Source organism: Dermacentor andersoni, chromosome 8, assembly GCF_023375885.2.
Source record: "Dermacentor andersoni chromosome 8, qqDerAnde1_hic_scaffold, whole genome shotgun sequence".
Classification (NCBI taxonomy): Eukaryota; Metazoa; Arthropoda; class Arachnida; order Ixodida; family Ixodidae; genus Dermacentor; species Dermacentor andersoni.
Window position 1 is genome coordinate 101023379 of NC_092821.1, and position 20043 is coordinate 101043421.

The following is a 20043-nucleotide window of genomic DNA, read 5'->3' on the forward strand; positions in this document are numbered from 1 at the left end:
TCTAGTTAGGCTGACCCGCAGCATGCGTACGGGTGCACTGAAGCAGGCGTGTTAGTGTGCGCTTTCACAAAAGAAAATGCACTCACTAGCCATACACTGGTGCGTATGCGCTGTGCCAGCAGCTTATGCCCGCACTGCTACATGCCATGTTCAACGCGCTGAACTATACAGAGGACAAATTTAGGCTGGTCTGGTGCGTAGTTGCCTTAACAAGTTCGATTGCGCCGGCAGCTTGCTGGCACGATGGAAACCATAGAGTTTCCTAGGATGACTAACAAGGAACTCAGCTACTGCGATCGTTGAGCCACGGTGAGAATGACGGTTAGTCCAGTGATTTCTGTGATATGTCTACATGGCAATGGCATCAGGTGTTCTGTGGCTTCGTTTACTACGCTGTGTCTACTTTCAGTGGCGTAAATTTGAAAGCGATCTGTACTTACTTTTAATGCATAAGGCAAAAAGACTCTGGGAACACATACTATCACTGATTCGTGCAGTCGCTGTGCTTGTCCATGCAGCCGAGCGTAATACATTTCATATCGTGCTCCTGCGCTGGTTAGTGGTCCTATGTTCAGATAATGCCGTGGTGCACATTTATTAGTGTTTATATAAATATACATGAGGCCGTACATTCATTAAAATGGCGAATTTGCAAGGTTATGAAGCCGTTTAAAACAATAAGGTGACGTAGTTTAGGCCTTATACCAACGATGATCCATCACCAATGTACAAAGAATCATTCCCGTGCAAGCTCAATCGTCCTGCTTGAAACTCTGGTATAAACGAGCGCCGCAATTACTTCTAGTAATTGTATGAAACTGTGTGCTGGAAAGGACGAACTTGCCGCAAGTTATCACTTGGCGGTAGACGTGCGAGCTTGTATCGGAACCAGATGTGTTCACATTACAGGAAAAATTAACCGATTACAATTCGAAACCACTATTACGAAAATGTAATTGGTTGAGGTTATGAATTGCACCCCCCCCCCCCCAAAAGTAACCGAACAATTAGTAAAGAGTAAGCTATCAATTCACGTTACTTTTCAACCACCATTGCAGAAATTTACCATTGGAGAAATGCGGTAAATAGAACGAGCATGATTGGCTCTTTCATTGAGTCATCTGCAGCTTTTCACACGTTGATAATTATCATTAAGAATTGCTCCTCACAAGCTTATACGATAATCTTTCCTCCTGTTCTTCTATATATATCTCCAGCGACATTCTAAATTCGCTCGATGTGCGCGCTGGGGAGATCGGATATGTTGTAACGTATGCACACCTTACTCCTAAAATAGTATCTGTTAGTACATCAGCTGCTTGTACTTAGATGGTAGGTAGGGTTTATCGATTCTCGGAAAGTACTACATGGAAACTACAGGTGCCACTGCAGACTTTCTGCGGTCATGGCCGAAATAACTAGCTGAAAAGAGCGCTATAGTTGGGAACCTGCAAAAATCTGGCTCCCGCATGCGTACTTGAAACTTCCTATGTTACCAGAACGTTGTTAGGATCGGCCTGCAGCTATTCCAGCCCGCTGCAGGTGCGTCGGTCGATCCGGGGTGGTGGCGCCCTTCAGAAAACCAGCGAGGACAGCGCTAACCAACCGTGAACTTCCTTTGGAGAGCTGCTAACTACGTCCGCTCTGGAATTTAGAGGCGCCGGCTGGGGTCGGGCGTGACCACCTGACTACGGGGACGCAAGACAATGGATACCACGACGACTTCGCTGCAAAGGTCGTCTGCATTCGAGAGAGCACTGAAACCTGTGCGGCACTGAAACCTGTGTGGCACGTGTGTGTGAGCCCTCCTCCTCCAAAAAGGCGTGTAGTCTGCGATGACGTCGAACGATGACGTCGAACGGAGTGCTTATAAGCAGCGATTGTCGGCTGCTAGAGTGTGCTCGTCGTCGTGCTCTGTGCCCGTCAATGTACCCGTGAGGTGTGTGCTCGTTTGCTGTATGCTTCGTCTTGCGGGCTCCATTTGGGAGTCACGCTAGACTGTCGATGTATGTCTTGTTTAAACTGTAAATAATATAAATAAACCCTGTTCACCTAGTTTCTCCCAAGTTTCTCTCTACGACCTTCAATCCCTAAAACAGGACGTCCACAGAGTGTCCACAGAGTGTCCACAGGACGTCATTCTGGGCATGAATTTCATGAACTAACACGGCGCAATCATCGACCTGAAGTTGAAGTCGATAACGCTGTCAGAAGATCAAGTGATACCGCCAGAGAGTTCTCGTAGTCACCACGCCTTGAGTGTGCTCGAAGATCAAGTGAGCATCCCGCCTCATTGCAGCGTTATTTCCCTGGGCACCGAAACACCCGCACACGTAGAAGTGCATCTTTGACTTCACTTCTGCCCTTCGCTTTATATAAGGCGTTCGTCTTCCATTAATAAAATTTAGTTGACAGTCAGCGCTTGTTCCTCGTCCTTGTTCTTTTGTGGTTGCATGTGTTAGCGCTGTTATAATTTCCAAATTAAGCACACGTAGAAGCCGTTATCGAGGGTGATCAACGTCTACTCGTCGATCGTACAATTTGTACCGCAAGAGGGATCGCTCGACTGCATGGAGGAAAAGTGAAAGTCATGCTGAGCAACTTCAGCCACGAGCCCAAGCATGTCAACAAAGGCAGGACAATTGCATAGCTCGAGGAAATTGTGGAAATCATTAATGTGTTTGTCATCTGTGCTTGTGCCGCATTTATCTCGACGACCATAGTTCCGAAACCACTCTTCGAAATAAATCTAGCCTTCCCAAGAGTAAGGAACAACAACTCGAACGCCCTCCTACAATATAAAGACTGCTTTACGACGGATTCTCCGGTTAATATGCGTTCCTTCACACCAGTTGCGAAGGAACGCATAATGACCGGAGAATCCGCTTGACCACACCACCAGAGCCCTTGCCAAGTTTCGACGGGAGAACGAGATGCTATGAGGCGACATTTCGACGGACTGCGGCGCGACTACATCATTTAGCCGTCGAAAAGCCCCTGGCCGTCTCCTTGGTCTTAGTGAAGAAGGATCTAACGCTGTGCTTCTGCGTCGCTTATCACCGCTTGAACAAAATCACCGAGAAGGACGTATAGGCCATCCAACGCATAGACGACGCATTAGACCAAGGCTGCAATGCAAGTCTGTAAAGTACTTTTAGTCAATGGACCTAGAAACTCGGTTTTGGGAAATTAAGTATATGAAAGGGACCAAGAGAAGACCGCGTTTATCCCTCCAGACGGCCTCTTGGAGTTCGGGATGCCATTCGGACTTTCTTCTGCGCCTCCAACCTTCTAACACGTGATGGACACCGTCTTGGCAGGACCGATATAACAGACCTGTCTCGTCTGCTTGGATGATGTTGCAGTGTTTGCAACAAATTCTGAAGATCACCTGACGCGGCTTCAGACAGTATTAGAGGCGATCAAGTCATGTGCGCTCATCCTGAAGACGGAAAAGCGCCGTTTCGGTTATGAAAAACTCTCGTTCCTAGGCCCCGGCATCAGTATGTCTGGAGTTTGTCCTGACTGCTGGCCAAGTTCCCGTGGCCCGTCGACAAGAAGGCAGTGGGTAGATTCCTTGTGCGCTGTGCCTATTACAGGTGCTTTGTAGAAGACTTTTTAAGAATTGTGGAACCCTTAGCTTATCTCTAGAAAGCCAACGTCGAATTTAAATGAAAAACATGACAGAACGACGCATTTGAGGATCTGAAAGGACTGCTGCGCTCGCAACGAGTCCTTTCACACCTCTACGAAGACGCCGAGACGGAAATTCACACCAAAGCAAGTAGGGTAGGCCTGTGTGCCGGGCTAGCTGAAAGGAAGGACGGAGTTCAAAGAGTCATAGATATAGCTAGCAGGTCACTGTCAAAAACGGAGGTGGAATATTCGACGATAGAGAAGTAGTGCCTTTTGATCATTTGGGTTACAGCTAAATTTAGGCCTTACATATATGGCAGGCACTTCAAAGTGGTAAGCGACCACTACACCTTGTGTTCGCTAGCAAACCTAAAAGATCCTTCAGGTCGCCTGGCCCGATGGAGCCTCAGATTCCATCAATTTGGCATCACTGTGGTGTACAGGTCCGGCAGAATATATTCTGACGCTGGCTGCCTGTCGCGCGCGCCTGTTGTTACCGTAATGCGAACTCCCCGATGACGCCTTCCTAGGAATACTAACTGCAGACGACTTCGCTGAACAGCCGCGAGGAGACCCGGAGTTACGAAGCTACGAAAGTTACCCGAAGTTACGAAAACTAAGCCTAGTTCAGACGACATTATCGCTAAGATATTTCGGAGTGAACTGTTTACGTTTTAGTTGTGCGACGACGTTCTCGTTGCTGCGACATAGTGCGCCAGAAGTCCTCATTACTGACAGAGGGACGGCTTTCACAGCTGAGCTTATTCAACACATACTGCAGTACAGCCAGACAAGTCAACGGAGGACCAGTGCCTACGGCCCGTAGAAAAATGGCCTAACAAAACATATAAACGAGACACTTGCCAACATGTTAGCGATGTACGTCGACGTCGAACACAAGACGTGGGATGTCGTCCTGCTTTAGGAAACGATCGCTTACAACACGGTGAGACAAGAAATATTGCAGATCACGACATGAAGTCCTACGACCCTCGACACCATGTTGCCGCAAGTCACCGACGAAGAGAATCTCGTTGTCGCCGCCTATCTTACGTCCTGCCATCATATTCACGTATGTCACAGCGCACCAGCCGCCAACTCGAAGTTTGTCGTCCTCGAACATGAACTGTCACTTTTATAGCTTCATTTTTCCTCAGGATGCCAGAGACTGGAATAACCTACCATTCAATGTCGCTGCACTCGAATGTCATTAAGAATTTGTGGAAACTGATCTAATTTGTCTTTCACCATAACACCGGCGTTTTCTTGTGTATATGTATTAACCACCCCTTATGTAATACCATGAATGGGGCCTTTAAATTCATACAATGGGAAATAAAGCCCGACAGCTTGCCCGCCTGCAAATCAAGAACCAGCAGAGCACCTACAGCCGACATTACAATCTTCGACGACACCATGTCCATTACCGGCCTGGCGACCGTGTTTCGGTTTGGACCCCAATACGCCGACAAGGACTCAGGAACTACTACGGCGTTGTTTCAGACCCTACAATATTATCCAACGTATCGGCGCACTGAACTATGAGGTCGGGCCAGATGGTATTTCGCAATCACGGCGGTGCCTCTTGAGTCCTGAAATAGTCCATGTTGTGCGCTTTAAGCCCTTCTACCAACGCTAACTCTTCGACTGTGCTTCTTTATTCCTCTTCACTGCATGCGCTTTAGTTCCTCGTGCTCATGTTTGTAGCATTGTAACAATGGTTAAGAAGATAGGGGAGGGGGGGAGGGGATTTACACGTGTGCTTATTCAGTCCTTTTCTTAGGGACTGCATTTCACGCCCTGACAACTTCTCGTTCTCGTTCAGCGTAAGATTTGCCTGCATGATTGGAACTTACTGGAATGTTATCCATCGTTCTATGCGATGTCTGTTGTTAGCAAAGTTTGTTTAATCTGACTGTATACGCGACGAGAACCGTGTTGCATTTTATCAAATACACGCGGGTACCAGCGACTACTCTGTAAACTTCGATGACTCATGTGAAAAGGCGCATCCGCAAAAGCAACATCCGCAACAAGCGCACTTCTAGCTAGAACTCCATCTTTAGATCATTCACGTCGAATAACTACGCAAACCTGCCATTCCCATTGCCACGACCGACACTACACCTGGCAGGCTTCAATGAAAGGTGCCTTGCGATATTTTTGTAACGCGTTTTACCAGGTCAGCTAGCTGGGGCCCGAATAGAGAAATATTTTCTAGGGTATGGTCGCACGATCACAATGGAGAATGTTGGGCCTGTTACGAGCGATGAACAAGACGGGAATCGTCTACGTCAACCGAATATCGCCACGGCGGCACCAGTCGGGACTGCGAGCAGTAATGGCGTAGCAGCCCACACGCTATACCTCATCGTACATCACTAGTGCCTAGCTTGCGTAGAGCAGACAAACCGAGTTCGCTCCCCTTGTCCACTTCCGCTCATTTTTGTTTGGGCTAAGCAAAGATAAGTATTTATAGCCTACGCAAAGCACAATGGGCTTGTGCACCGAATACGATAGCACAGCAATATGAGCGACCATTTCGTCAGCTGTCTCGCTTCTTTCTAACCAAATACACCTATGAATAGCTTGCCTAACTTACCAATCTTGTTAACAAATTAATAGCTAAACATAGTAAAAATAACCAGATTTTATATTAGGAATTGAACAAACTGAAACAGGCAGTTAACGAATAGACGAATTACATGATATTAGTTGAGTAATAAGCTAACTAAACCAACTAAATAAATAGGACACAAAGCTTAGAAATGTAAGCCAGCTAATTGGTTAACTAGCAAGCTAAAACTATGACAATTTAAAGAAACATGTCTGAATAAATAAGTTCTCTAACTCAACTAACAAACATATTTCAAAACAAAACTATTACCATACGTACCTATCTATGGTAAATAGGAACATTTTAAGATCTTACTAACTATACAACTAATCAATTAATAGGTTTCTAACTTACTCAACTATCTAATCAAATATAAGTAAGTTATCAAATTAGCTTACTAGGCAAAGTGCAAATAGAGAAAGCCAAACAGTTCACGCAAGGAAGGCTACTCACAGGGAGGGAAGCCACATCAATCATACAACGATGCTTTGTATAATTCAAGCATGAGCACATTGCAGGTTAAATTATTTTCCCAAATGTTTCCTTCGGATGTTCACAGTGCAAACATGATAAAATATAGGTGGGAGAGGCACCTTTCCTAGTGAAAGGGTTGCATGATCGCACCGGGGGGCCATCTAGCTAGGCCGATTGTCCCCCCTCTGCTTAAGCCAGCGGCTTTGGCGCCCCCTGCTGTCCCGTAATAAAGCTTTCGCGGAAAATTTCTAAGCAGAGATAAAGTATTGAGGAGCCCTGGCAATTATGTTTTATTTTAGCAGGCATAACTTTATCCATCGCATTGAGCAAGCCAGAAAGACGCTCCCGAAGTTTTCTGACGGAACGCAACACATATAAGCAATGGACAGTTCTGCACCGTAAAAGAAGTGCACTAAGAAAAAATACTGAGTTGAGGTTAAATATGTAATGTTTTTTGTTTATTTTCGACAGACATTATAATAAGCAGCTTTAAGGCACTGGCAATGCAATTATATCTCATCTTTCCTTTCCAGAGCTGCTCATGACTCACTTGCACAAGTGTAAGTAAATTTCTACTATTTCTTTAATTTTGCGAACGTTTTCTGCACCTCCTTATATCAACCAAATATGAAAGTAATATGTTGGAGTACAAACTGAATAGTACAAATATTTGTGCAACTTCTCCTCTCCATTGATACGTGTACAATATGGTTTTGATGACAACGCTCACGTATACGCCACTGCAATATATGGTTTTAAATTATGCCTGCATACTACTACTCAGGATTCGGAGATTTCCCTTATATTTCAACTTATAAAAGAGAAATCTGTTAAATCTATATAGTTTCCTTGTTTTGTTTGTTTCTTTTTGTTCGTTTATACGGCTAGCACCAATAGAAGGCCATCGCAGGAGTGCAAATACAGGACATAACTGATATGAACGCATCGCAAAAGAATCGCTCCAACAACTGTTCCCCGTAAAAGGATAACCAATTAAGCCACGGCTTTACCAGAGTAAACAAATGAGCCTACGTCGCTAAGGGACGTAATAAGTAGATGTGAACTTTTGAATGAATTGCGAAGTTTTTGACTCTCGAATTACTCTTCAAAAACTCAAATTCATTATTGTAACTGTTTTTGTTATTTGGTAGGGTAATTCATAAATTAATAAATACCTTTTTGTGAAATATCTTTGCTATGTAAAAAAAAATTGAACTGATTGGAAGTGTGGACATCCATAAAAAATAATAAGCCACGGCTAACGTTTTAGTTTGCTAACTTGCTGCTGCAGCGGGCAATCGCTTCTACTGTGTAAGGTTCCACCAATAAACAGTAGGCGTGACTGACGCAATAGTCAGCTTGAAATATGCTCACTCTATTTCTGGGGCATCTTGTGACTGCCAGAATGGAAATAATGTAATTTCGATAGGATGTCATCGTTTTTCCACAAATACTAAGCAGAAAAATTGCGAGCTTAAATTGGCGCGCACAAATACATTCAACTAACGTAGTTCCACATCACGATGAAGTTGGGCTTTCTAGTGCATAGAACGTTTTTTTTTAGAGTGCATACAATGTCGGCATTATTGCACTGCCCCGAGCTCCTGACATACACCCCGTATCTTAATGTTTCGCTCTATCCTGATGTCATCACCCTCTGGATGACGGGAAGCTTTGACGGTCATATTCAGGAGACCCTGCAGATGGCCGCCCACAAGGTGGTCGCCTGTACGGTACTCATGAACCTTGTCGGCTCCCTATCTACGTCCAAAATGCTCCTCGTTCCCGAACATCGCGGTTCTGAAAAGACATATACCCATATACAAATAACACTGAACAGGACTCCCGTACGTACAGTCCACAGGCTCAGGGTGCTTGTACTACACATGCAGCGAAGTGGACTCAACACGCACGCCATCAAAACACTTCAGACAACAGTCGACAAAACTTATTGGCTCATAGGAAGGATATTTATTAAAGATGACTAACTAAATGAGGCAGAACTTCCCCCTATAGCTCAAGCCTTTGTCTTCGGTAAGATTACTTACGCACTTCCTTGCGTCTACCTCATCAAGACGAAAGAGAAGGAAATCAGCACCTTCTTACGCAAAGTCTACAAATTCGTTGTTAGAATTCCCACCCGCACATCCACCAAACGTCTCATACAAACAGGCACTCTCAACACCCTAAACGAACTTACTGAAGCCTTGATAACGTCACAATATACCCCGCTCTCCATCCCATATACCGGGAGATACATATTCAACTCTTTCAGTATAAGGCCAACGTCCGTCACTAAACAAAACACACTACTCCTCACCAGATACCCGTAAATCTACACATTCCACCACTCTCAAAAATCCGGTCAGCCCTTCCACTCAGGTGAAGATGGAAGACCAGCGAAGCTGTGTATTGTGAAAGTTGCTTATGATTATTGCACGCGTGGCTCCAAACGGGTTCTCCAGGAACTCTCTGTGGAGCCTCGCCGTCACACATGGGGACTGTTCCAACGGCCTGCCGTTGACGCACCTTGTGCTTGTGCTTGGCTTCAGTGGCGCGTTCGTCGTCCGTGGCGTTGGCCCGCCGCCGCCGTTACCATTGCCTCCGCTGCGCTCGTGCGCACCGTGTTTGGTCAACGGCCTCGTCGCCGCCTACGGATTCCGAACCATCGGATGTAACAGCGCTGGCTGCACATTCGGCGGCGTAAGCTCTTTCTTGACGTTTTCGCGCCCAATTGCCCTTATGAGCAAGTCGCCGCTCGTTCCGTTCTCGCTCTTCTTCCTGAGAACGAACGGCACGCGGCCGTGCCATCGTGAAACCAAAGGGCAACTGACAACAGATTTGGCGCCATAATTACGTCACTGAACTCACGACACACGCGATTTCTTGGTGGTACAATGACGTTTTAATCTAGTAGGGTCGCGTCAATCACGGCGCGTACTCGGCGGCACGAACGCAGGTGGCGTCTGACGCGGACGCCGGAGAAGAAGGCTAGAGTTTTGTGTAGACACACGGACACGATCCTCAGGGAACTTGCCCTTAACAGCTTCACGGTAAAGGCACGTCCTCGCTAGCGGCAAACATGTCGTTTGCCGCTAGCGGTCTCCAGTGCCGTAGAACGTCTGCCATGCGAGAGGTGTCCAAAGTAGACGGCAGTTCGGCCGGAGCACCACCCACCACACGAAGAACAGGCCAATCGACGACCGCAAAGATGCGCGCCTCCGCCACCGGTGTCGCCAACATAGGCTGAACTTCTGCTCCAAGCAAAATAGTTTCCGCCAGATAAAGTGATGTGCAAAGTATACGTTTTATGAAACACAATATCCACTGTCAAACGTTACACCCGAACGAGAGCTGAGATACGTGGCGAGATCGGCTGCAGTGCACGGGTATCCACAGCAGACGACCGGCTCTCAGCTGTGCTTGCATCGCAGCCGGCGGCGGCGCCGCTTATATTAGCGCACTTCTTTCTTTATGTATTATTCTTGCAAAGAGCGACAACAACGGTAAGAAAATATTGCGGCTTGTAAGCGTTGGTGATTCATTCCTAAGCGTCGTCATCTTTAGCGTTGAAGTGAAGCGGAGAAGGCCTACCGACGTTATCGGTTCCTCCGAGCGATCAGCCGCTATGTGAATGCCGTCGGTGCCAGAGTGACCACCCTGAGCACTCTTTGGCCACTTATTGGACACTTCGCTGTACGGCTGCTGCACAAATGGGCCTCGGTCCCATTCTCTCTACGGCACAGATATCTTGCCGTTCGCTAGCAAAACCGCAGTCGCACGGCGGTCCACGGACAACAAAAGGCGTGCGGCGAGTTGTCGTGCCGGTAACGCTGAGGGGCTTTAAAAGTTTTATGCCCTAAGCGTGTGCCTTGTCTGAATCTGTTTTGTATTCCCCAAGTATTTAATTTCGCTTCACCCACATCGACAACTCCAATTTTATACTCTGCACTGACATTTTTTATATCACCGACGTTCCTGTATATAATGGCATGTGCGAGCTCGCCTTATCCTTATTAGTTTCGCATTCGTAAATAAGGGTCATCTTGTTTTAACTCCAACAAAACTAAATATTTTTTGTTTATTTGACTTTCTATATTGCAGTTGTCAGCAGTGTCTTGCTATTTTGACATAGCTGTTTGTTTACCTGTATTTTAATACCATCGAACCCTGCGGCTGTGTCATTGGGGACATTTTGTGGGGCTATTTCTTCAATAAATGTATCTATATGTAAAATGTTGATCTCTCAGGCTTCGCCATTGCGAGATCTCCTTGAGTCTTAAATATACTTTTTTTTCATGCTGAACTAACACCTAAAAACATCTCCGATGCACCGCAGCGCGTCGTCTCTTTCGAAGGCACACACGCTAGTAGTTTGGGCATTCAGCTGCGTTTTAGGAACATCATGGCCTCTTGTGTAGATAAGCGCGGCCTAAATCCGATCATCGCATGCGAGTAGATGTTGTGCTCTTTCAGGTAGCGGGAGAGGCGATTCAATATGGCAAGCATTGCAATCTTTCCCACGCGCGAGGTAAGCGAAATTGGGCGTAAGTTCTTGAAACCAAGTGTCTTGCCCAGTTTTGGGATGAGCATGGTGTTGGCCGTCTTTCACCCGTCTGAGACTTTGCCATTTCTTCACGTGTCATTTACAATTTACGTGAAGTACTCGATGGAGTCGTCGTCCAGCTTCGGAGTGTCCTGTTAGTGACCTTGTCTGGCGCTCCGCGCCAAGGACGTTAACCCGCACAAGGTCATTTGGTTTCCCGCACACATGGGAGAAATTGACGGAGCCCATGCTAATCTGAACGAGCCGGCTCACGACGCCGCGGGAGGGCTTACAGACCGCGTGGCGCTAGGGCAACCAGGCTTGGAGGTTACGTACGGCAGGGGCCATCTTCTCTCATACAACAAACTCACGAAAGACCTTTACTTGGTGCGCAGATCATATCGACCTCCGCACATAAAGTTAAACAAATTCAAAGCTCTCACCCTCAGACTCTTGCAGACGGCAACCTATTCCGATTCCCTATTATTAAGTAAAAAGTTCCCGAATCCTTGGCTTGATACACTTGCCCTCGATGCGGTAGCGAAGCAGACTTAGAGCCTAGGCTCTGGCGGTGCTCCGCATTACGCAGTGATAAGGACTACACAAAAGAGCGTTGGGACGCAGCTGTCCGTAGTCCCGAACTAGAAGAACAGATTTGGGCAGTCCTTCGGGCCCACGATGCGGCCGAGAGGCTAGGCGTTTCGGTCCCAACGTGGGAGCGGCCCGCTTCGGGCCAGAAAACATTGCGCGACCAGGAGGATCCGATTAGAGTTTTTCATACCATACCTTACCATCCAGCTGCGTTAGAATGTCTAGCTATTTATTCTGCTTGTGAACAAGCTTCGTGATTATGCAACACATATTGCGGTCTCTCTTTATTCTTGATGTGCATTTCCTTAACTCGTTTTGCTTTAATTCTGCTCATTGCTGCTGCGTCGCAACATTCAATGCTTAATTTACTTTGCTGCTTGACTGGTACCTGCCTAAAGAAGCTACTGTCTGCATCGCGAATCGACGTGGAATTGCTTTTCCAGCCCTCTTTCTCTAATGGGTTCAATCACGCACAATATCTTCTTCTGGCCTGCAGGGTTGCACTCAGCGGTTGATGCCAATGATTGTGTATTGCCTTAGCTAGCGTGTGAACCTTCCTCTTTACTCCAAGCGCTACCGTATTGACTGCACACTCCTGCCTTTCGACATCTGGCAACGACACTGCGCATACTGCGATTTGAACTTCCTTTGAAGCATTCTAAAGATCGACAACCCTCTCTGATATTTACTTCTTAACACCTGCCCCACGTTCCTGCATTACGACAATTGCGCCTATAGTTATCACTACAAAGTGAAGCTTCTGCTAATGCTGAACACGCTTTGAAGTCTAGCGGCGACGACGCAAAATCATTTCGAAGCCATTCTTCGTTTTCTTGCGCAGCATGTCAATGTGTGCCAACGCTAAGCATGAATGTAAGGCGCCCTACAAGCATTTGTTGCTTAGTGCTGAAGCGTCAGGCTGGTGTGCTTAAACAGCACTTATTGCCTGTATTAGATTCCGCATAGCATAGTAGAATAAAAAATGGCTTGAACATTCATTTAAAGGCCAGATACGCCCAACGTAGCAGAAACAACATTATTTTGTGCGCATGTAAATTTTATAGAAATATTAGAGCAGTCTAAATGAGGCGATCTTCCGCGGAGAGTAAGTGGTGGTAAACAATAGCAGGCGAAGCCTGTTCCCACTATATAAACTTAGCGGCTATTTATCTTAGCTGTAATTAACATTGCTCTTATCTTTTTTCTCTTTCAGAAAATCTCCTCATACTATAATATCTCGGTAAGTTGATAATGGCTTATTATCAATTTTTAAATTCAAGCAGTAGCTTTATATGAAGGTTATAGACACTGTACATTTCATAGGTACAGTGATATAGTGTTTGGTTTATTATATTTTGAACTCTATAATATAGTGGAGAATATAAACGTGTTCATAGGGTAGCCAACAAAACGTTATTTTGGCTAGCCTCCCTGTCTTCTGCTTTTCTCTTTCCTTCATTCTTAAACGTATTCATCATTTACTATTGCACTATTTTTTCTACTTATTTTAGCAACATGAGCGTTTAAGAGGATAATTGAAAGCTTCAATGTAACCTGCTTTAAAGCACACTGCATGTCCAGCATATCTTTATTCTCGTAACTAAAACTACCGATCTCGTCGAAATAAAACTCTAGGTATAACTACTGACACCTAAAGAAAAGCTGCTAATGGAACCACAATTTGTCCATGCCCATTTCCAAACAAGATGACGCGATACCAAATAAAAGAAAAGTATTGTCCTGCTAGGACTGGTTCATGCACGACGACGTGGCACAGGACGTATAAGTGAGGAAGATCAATTTCATGTGCAGTTTAGGGAGGTGACAAAGAAAGACGCACACAGACCAAGTAAAACTTAATACAGGCAAGACGTTTCGGCTTCCCTACGGAAGCCTTATTCACAATGGGGCGAAAAAGGCTGCAGTGCCTCTTTAAATAGGTTCTGGCATGTGGCACAAGCACCGCGCGTAAAACGGGTGGAGGACTCCTTCGTTTAGATTGAGAGTGTGTTCTGTTGATTGTATCTCGAAACACTCCAGGTACAGACGTGACCTGCAGTTTCTTTCCCGGCCAACCAGACTAGATTTCATCCAGTCAATATTGTGCGTCGTCGTTGCTGCGTGCTCTGCCAAAGCATTTCAAACCACTCTTCTCTTATCCACATCAATTTCATGTTGGCGCAGCCACTGTTTAAAGTTGCCCGTCTCGCATATGCAAATGCTATCGCAATCCTCACAGGGTATCCTGTAAACAACGCCAGGAAGGGCTTCCTTCGGTAGCTTATCCTTCCCACTAATGAGTGCGTGCCTTAAATCGCGCACAGGTACGTAGGCCACCTCAACGTCATATTTACGCAGCACGCGTGATAAGGTCACGCTTATCCCGGGCACCAAAGAAATGGAAGAGCGTTTCGTCGGGCGGACACTGTCAGATTGGAAAGGGTTGCAGAAACGGTGCTCCACAGCACTCATCATCGCAAGGAGGTAACCGCTCGTCGAAATATCTTTCCGGATTGTCTGCAGGTCGGAATTTATTTCTTGAGATTTCGTGCAAATGGAGACATGCCATAAACTGCCTTTTTTGGACGTATTAGTGAAAAGAAGCAATGATGTGTATTCTTTCAATGTTTTCAGAAAAAGTACGCACACTGGTTGGGACCTGCATTTCTTGTCCGCGCACGCTCACAGGAGGTCAGTAGTTGCCTCCCTGTTGAGCCGTGCGAGTCGCATTTGCACGAAACCTGAGAGGGTGAGACGGGCAACTTTAAACCGCAGCTGCGCCAACATCAAAACAATGTGGATAAGAGAAGAGTGGCTTCACATGCTTAAGCAGACCCCGCAGCAAGTACTACGGATAATATTGACTGGATGAAATCTAGTCTGATCGTCCAGGAAAGAAACTGAAAGTCACGTCTGTACCTGGAGTCCCTCGAGATGCAATCGAAAGAAAACACGCTTAATCGAGACGAAGGAACCTTCCGCCCGTCTTACGCGTGGTGCTTGCGCCACATAATAAAACCTGTTTAAAGAGGCGCTTTAGCCTTTTTCGCCCTATTGTGAACAAGGCTTCCGTAGGGAAGCCAAAACGTCTTTTAATAAGGTTTTCTTTGTCGCTGTAATTCTTTCTTTTTCATGTATCATCCTGAGCAGACGGGCTTCCGTCCAACTCTCGATTAGAGTTTAGGATATTGTAATTCTTGCCACCACGAATCCAGGAGCTAGCATGTTTATGGCGCTTAGTTTGCCGCAGTCTCAGCATAGTTATGCACGTCGACTAGCTCGCACAGCCTACAGCTACATATCAGTCTACTCATGCTTACCGCTGAAAGGTTTAACCGGAGATAGATTTACCAGAAGTTTTCGATTAGCCAACGTGATGCAAGTCTTTTTCAACATTTATTTTAAATTCTTATTTAAAATTTGTGTTTTGAGTAAGTAGCGTGACAATTCGGTACTTCTAAGCACCTATATATATTTCTTCTTTCATTACCTCTTTATTGAGTTAATAAAATAATGATTAACAGAGCATCCAGGAGACACGGACAGTGCCACTCACATTTCCGGAAGCCGATAGTATGTGTAGGATAAGCCAAATGGCTGCGGAGAGTGGGTTTCAAGACTGAAAGCATGAACGGGAGTTGGCATGAGTGTGCACAAAATATGTGTAATTGTAGGACAAATTCCGTTTAATGTATTCCTATGCAAGTTTTGGTGAGCTTGAGCAGCATACAACAAATGGACCAAACATATAGTTTTCGTACTGGACAAACTCGCAATATTTGTTGAGTGAGCAAATTTTCAAACGATGGCGTTTTGTTACCTCTTTCGCCCTCGAGTGGTGGACATTTGTTGATCTCGCACCATAAAAATTTGAGCAGGATCCATCTCACGATGACTATCCATGGTAATGCGATTAGCACTCAAATGAAGTGGGACACCATTTTCCAGAATACACATTTATTTAAAAGATGTAGTTGTTTTTGTGATACTTCGGGTGCTTCGGCTATACGTGATACACCATCGCGCATCAGCCCAATTTGCTTTGACACTGCCAAAGTCTACCATGAGGATGAAGACATGTCGATAACTGTATGACGACGGCGTAGTCGGAGCAACATGATGAAGAAAGGCGGACGACATTGATTTAACGACGCAGACGTATGAAGACAATGGCATGAAGACAACGAGATGGCTCTGCTGAAATGTTGAAAATAGACGACGTCAGCCACATGATAAAATTGGGATGACGACAAATTTATGGCAACGATGGCGCGAAGTCGACTGTATCACGAAAATTTCATGATTAAGCTGGAATGATGACAATGAAGCGACAACGATGGCGCCAAGAGAACTGTATGAGAATAAACGTATGACGACGAATGCAAAACGCCGCAATAGTAACCATTGTATTATGAGAAAACAATGACATCGATTGCATTACAGCTGCAGTATGACTACGACTAAATGGTGATAGTATTTGCTATAGAAGGAAGAACAAATGGCATTGATGGAACGATGAAGGCAGTACGCTGACAGTAGTTTAACTTCGATGGGACTATGCTTGCATAGTGATGACGATAAGAATACTATGACGTGACGATGAGGAGCGGCTATAGGAGGATTACCAACTCACAGTGACGACGATGGAACCATCATGTTGACTTCCGGACGACAGAATGAAACAAATTCATGACGATGACTGTATGACGAGGATGTCATCATGACCGTGGTACATCAAGGGTATGAAGAACATTGGATGACGATGGAGGTACAATGTCTATGGCTGACGATGTTTGTAGGGTGATCGTGGGATACGACGTCATAGGGAAAGAGACATGCGGAGATTCGGATAATGAAGCTGTAGCAATGGCAAAGCTATTACAACGAATACGTGACGATTGCATTAGAATAGCACAAGGATGATGGCATGACCAGACTGACATCATGAAGCAGGATGCACGACCACGCAACGACCATGATGACATCACAATCACGAGCAAATAGGTAGCGGCCCACAATAATAAAGAGCTTGGACGACAGGAGCAGTGTAAAAGGCACTTCACTATGTAAAAGCCATTTCGACTATGGCACAATGGGAATCAAAATGATCGAGCTCGCATGGCGACAATGAAACAACTAAATGGGTACACGGTCAGGTGCACACACCTATCTGTCGAAGCTTTTGGGAAGTCAACAATTACAACAAAACTCATATCTCGAGGACTATCGATGGTAACGCGACTAGCATTCGCGGAATCTAACGAAACACTGTCTTCTGAAGTCACGTTGTCAAAATTATGACACTTAGCGCGACAGTACAGTAATCGTGAAAATCGCCAAGGATAATTTGGAAGATGGTTTGTGATAGGGCGAACTCGTGTCCAAGGTATAATCTGATGCGGCCACGTTGCGGAGCACCACCGTTAGAGCGATCGGGGCAGGAATGCTCCCTGCCAGTTCCGAGGTGAGTATACACGTATGGACACACATTCATACAGCGATGGCCCCTGATGACACGCAAGCTGCAAAAAATAAGGAGCACGCAGTTCCAGCAAAAAAACAAAAACAAGACGGGATAACAACGTTTTCATAAGGGACCCCAAGAAGCGATAATTAAAAATCACTATGCGGTAAAAGATTACTAAGAACGCTATGTTGCAAAATGTGCAGATCTCGTCAGAGACTTAGATCAGCAAGCTCCAATACCTACAACCTTGCTATGGCCCTTGCTTTGGCACATAACCATGAGCATGACCGCATGATGACTTCTGTATAACGTCTACGCAGCGACGACGAAGGAATTTCCTCAATGAAACGACAAAGTCGTTATAAGGAAGATGGCATGGCGACAATGAGATGCCGATTTATATATAATGTCAACCGTATAACGACAATAACGTTATGACAAATAAATGAGGACAATGAGATGACGACGAGTGTATGACGATGACGGTATGACAACTGGAGCGCGAAGGCACGGCATGACGACAACGATATGACAGCTGATGCATGATAGCGACAGTCGGATAACGGCGTCAGGCTTACGCCACGATAACGATGGCATAATCACAATTGAACAATGACAGTATAATTACGACAGAATGGTGAACAGGAAATGACGTCGCTGGATCAAAAGAACGGTATGACGATGACGGAATGACGGCACTTGATTTTACTGAAGTATTACGACGGCATAAAAACAGCGTGATGCCAATGGTAAGACGGCAATGGCACGGCGACGTCTGCTTGATTATGATGGCTAACGATAACAGCATGACGAATGTAAGATATCAAAGATAGTATGGCCGCAATGGAATAGCCGTGACGGCATCATGGTGACGGTATGACAACGAATACACGAAACGGCTGTAAAATGACGGTGTCATAAGAACCGCACGAGGAGAATGGTACAACGGCCTGTGTGTGACGACGACGCCATGACGACGATGTTCTGCCATCATATGCATGATGGCGACTGACTGACGATGGTGGCGTGCGAACGGTGGCATAATCATGATTGAAGGACGAAAGCGTGATTACAAAACAAGGACCGAGATGAACGTCAATGCAACAATGAAGGTGGCATGACGACAATGAGATAACCTTACTGAAGTGATTACGATGGTAAAACGACTCTGGGAAGACGACATCATTATGACAATAGTGTAATGATGATTGTGTGACGACGATGATCTAAGGACGGTATCATGAGATTCGGATGATCAAGTTAGAATTAGGACAATGAAATGGCGATCATTGCATCACAATGGCAGTGTGACAATGAATGCACGATAACTGTAGAAAAGCAGTGTCGTGAGGATGACGGCATGCCGAGAGTGGGCTGACAAAGCGGAAATGATGACACAGTGATCACGACATAATCACGACCACGGGCATGCACTTTTTCACTCAGCCTATTCACAATTAGGGCCGCTCGGCTGAAGAAGTATGTGCCATGACGAGAGTCCAATCACAAAACTGAAACTCCTACCGGGAGTGAAGGTTCAACATCAGGCACAGAGTGCAGCAAGTTTGTGCGACGGTAGACGGAGTGCTGCCATCAGTACGGCCATTCCAAATGGCCGGATTAAGGGGGACAGGGCGCGTATTAAAAAAGAGATTACATTATGATCATTAGTAAAACATTTCAGCGAATCCTGATGATGCACATATAATTACAATACTAATGCATGACCTTTGGGAATAGCTTTGTGAATTCGTCCCCGACTTCCTTCGTCAGTTCACCTGCAGAAAGCGAGTGCTCAAAAAGTGGATTTTCGGCACTGCAAATGTGCACTCCGCATGTGTGTGCTCAGAGATTTATGCTATCTTCGGCTGGTCGTTTCTGAGCACTCTGGAGTGCTCTCGTGAGCGGCGTTGACTTCGACTGGTTGAAAGAGGGTGCGCGCCATGCGTTCTGCTGGTTCTTCTCGATTGCTCTCCTCTATCTTGGAGCGCTCTGAGGCGCTCCGATCCCTGTAGTCGGAGCAGTCATCGAGATTGAAACGTCATCGCAGCGCCGCGTCGCTGCTGTTGGCGACGGCCCACTATAACCTTGACAACCTAGGCCACTGCATGCTGGCGTCTCGACGAACGTTCGTCCCGCCGGCACGTCCGCCGGCTTTTTGGGCAGCGCCGGGAGCATTGGATAGGCGAAACATCGGACGTTGGCAGTAGTCACGTAGTTTCGCATCAGCAATTTCCTCCTCCGAGAGCGAGTCGCACGTTCGGCTTGCGCGCTTGTCCGCTACCTTTGAGCTCGGGAAACGACCGATCTACCCGACTCTGCTTCGGGGCATACAGGCGACCAGTCGAAGATACCAATAGTGTGATCGGACAAGAAAATTGCTCCGACAAGAATGTGCTCCCAAATTTATGGAAGTTGTGAACACATGGCATAAACCAATGGGATTCCATCAACCTACAAGCCTCATATGCTCACGAAAAAGCAACTCTGGATGATAGAGACGGGCTACGGCCTAGACCCGCTTAGCTTATTTTGAGGCCTCTGTATAGCGTAGGCCATCTACCATGTTTTAGGCACTCTGGCGCCGAGAGCAAGCGACCCTCTTATTGATGCTTGAGTCCGAACTACGAATCCAGGCACCAGATCCAAATACTGTAGATAGATGGGGCCACGATTGCAACACCATGGTACCCCTGCACTATGCTTATGTGA

The 20043-nt window shown here is 46.0% G+C and overlaps 1 protein-coding gene across 1 annotated transcript in view; it reads left to right on the plus strand.

The window, feature by feature from the left end:
* Positions 1–20043, plus strand: part of LOC129386648 (uncharacterized) — a 167018-nt gene that overhangs the window by 114572 nt on the left and 32403 nt on the right. The window contains exons 6-7 of the mRNA XM_072284039.1: positions 7261–7287; positions 13078–13104. Of these exons, the coding sequence (XP_072140140.1) occupies positions 7261–7287; positions 13078–13104 (54 nt within the window). The remainder of the gene's footprint in view (positions 1–7260; positions 7288–13077; positions 13105–20043) is intronic.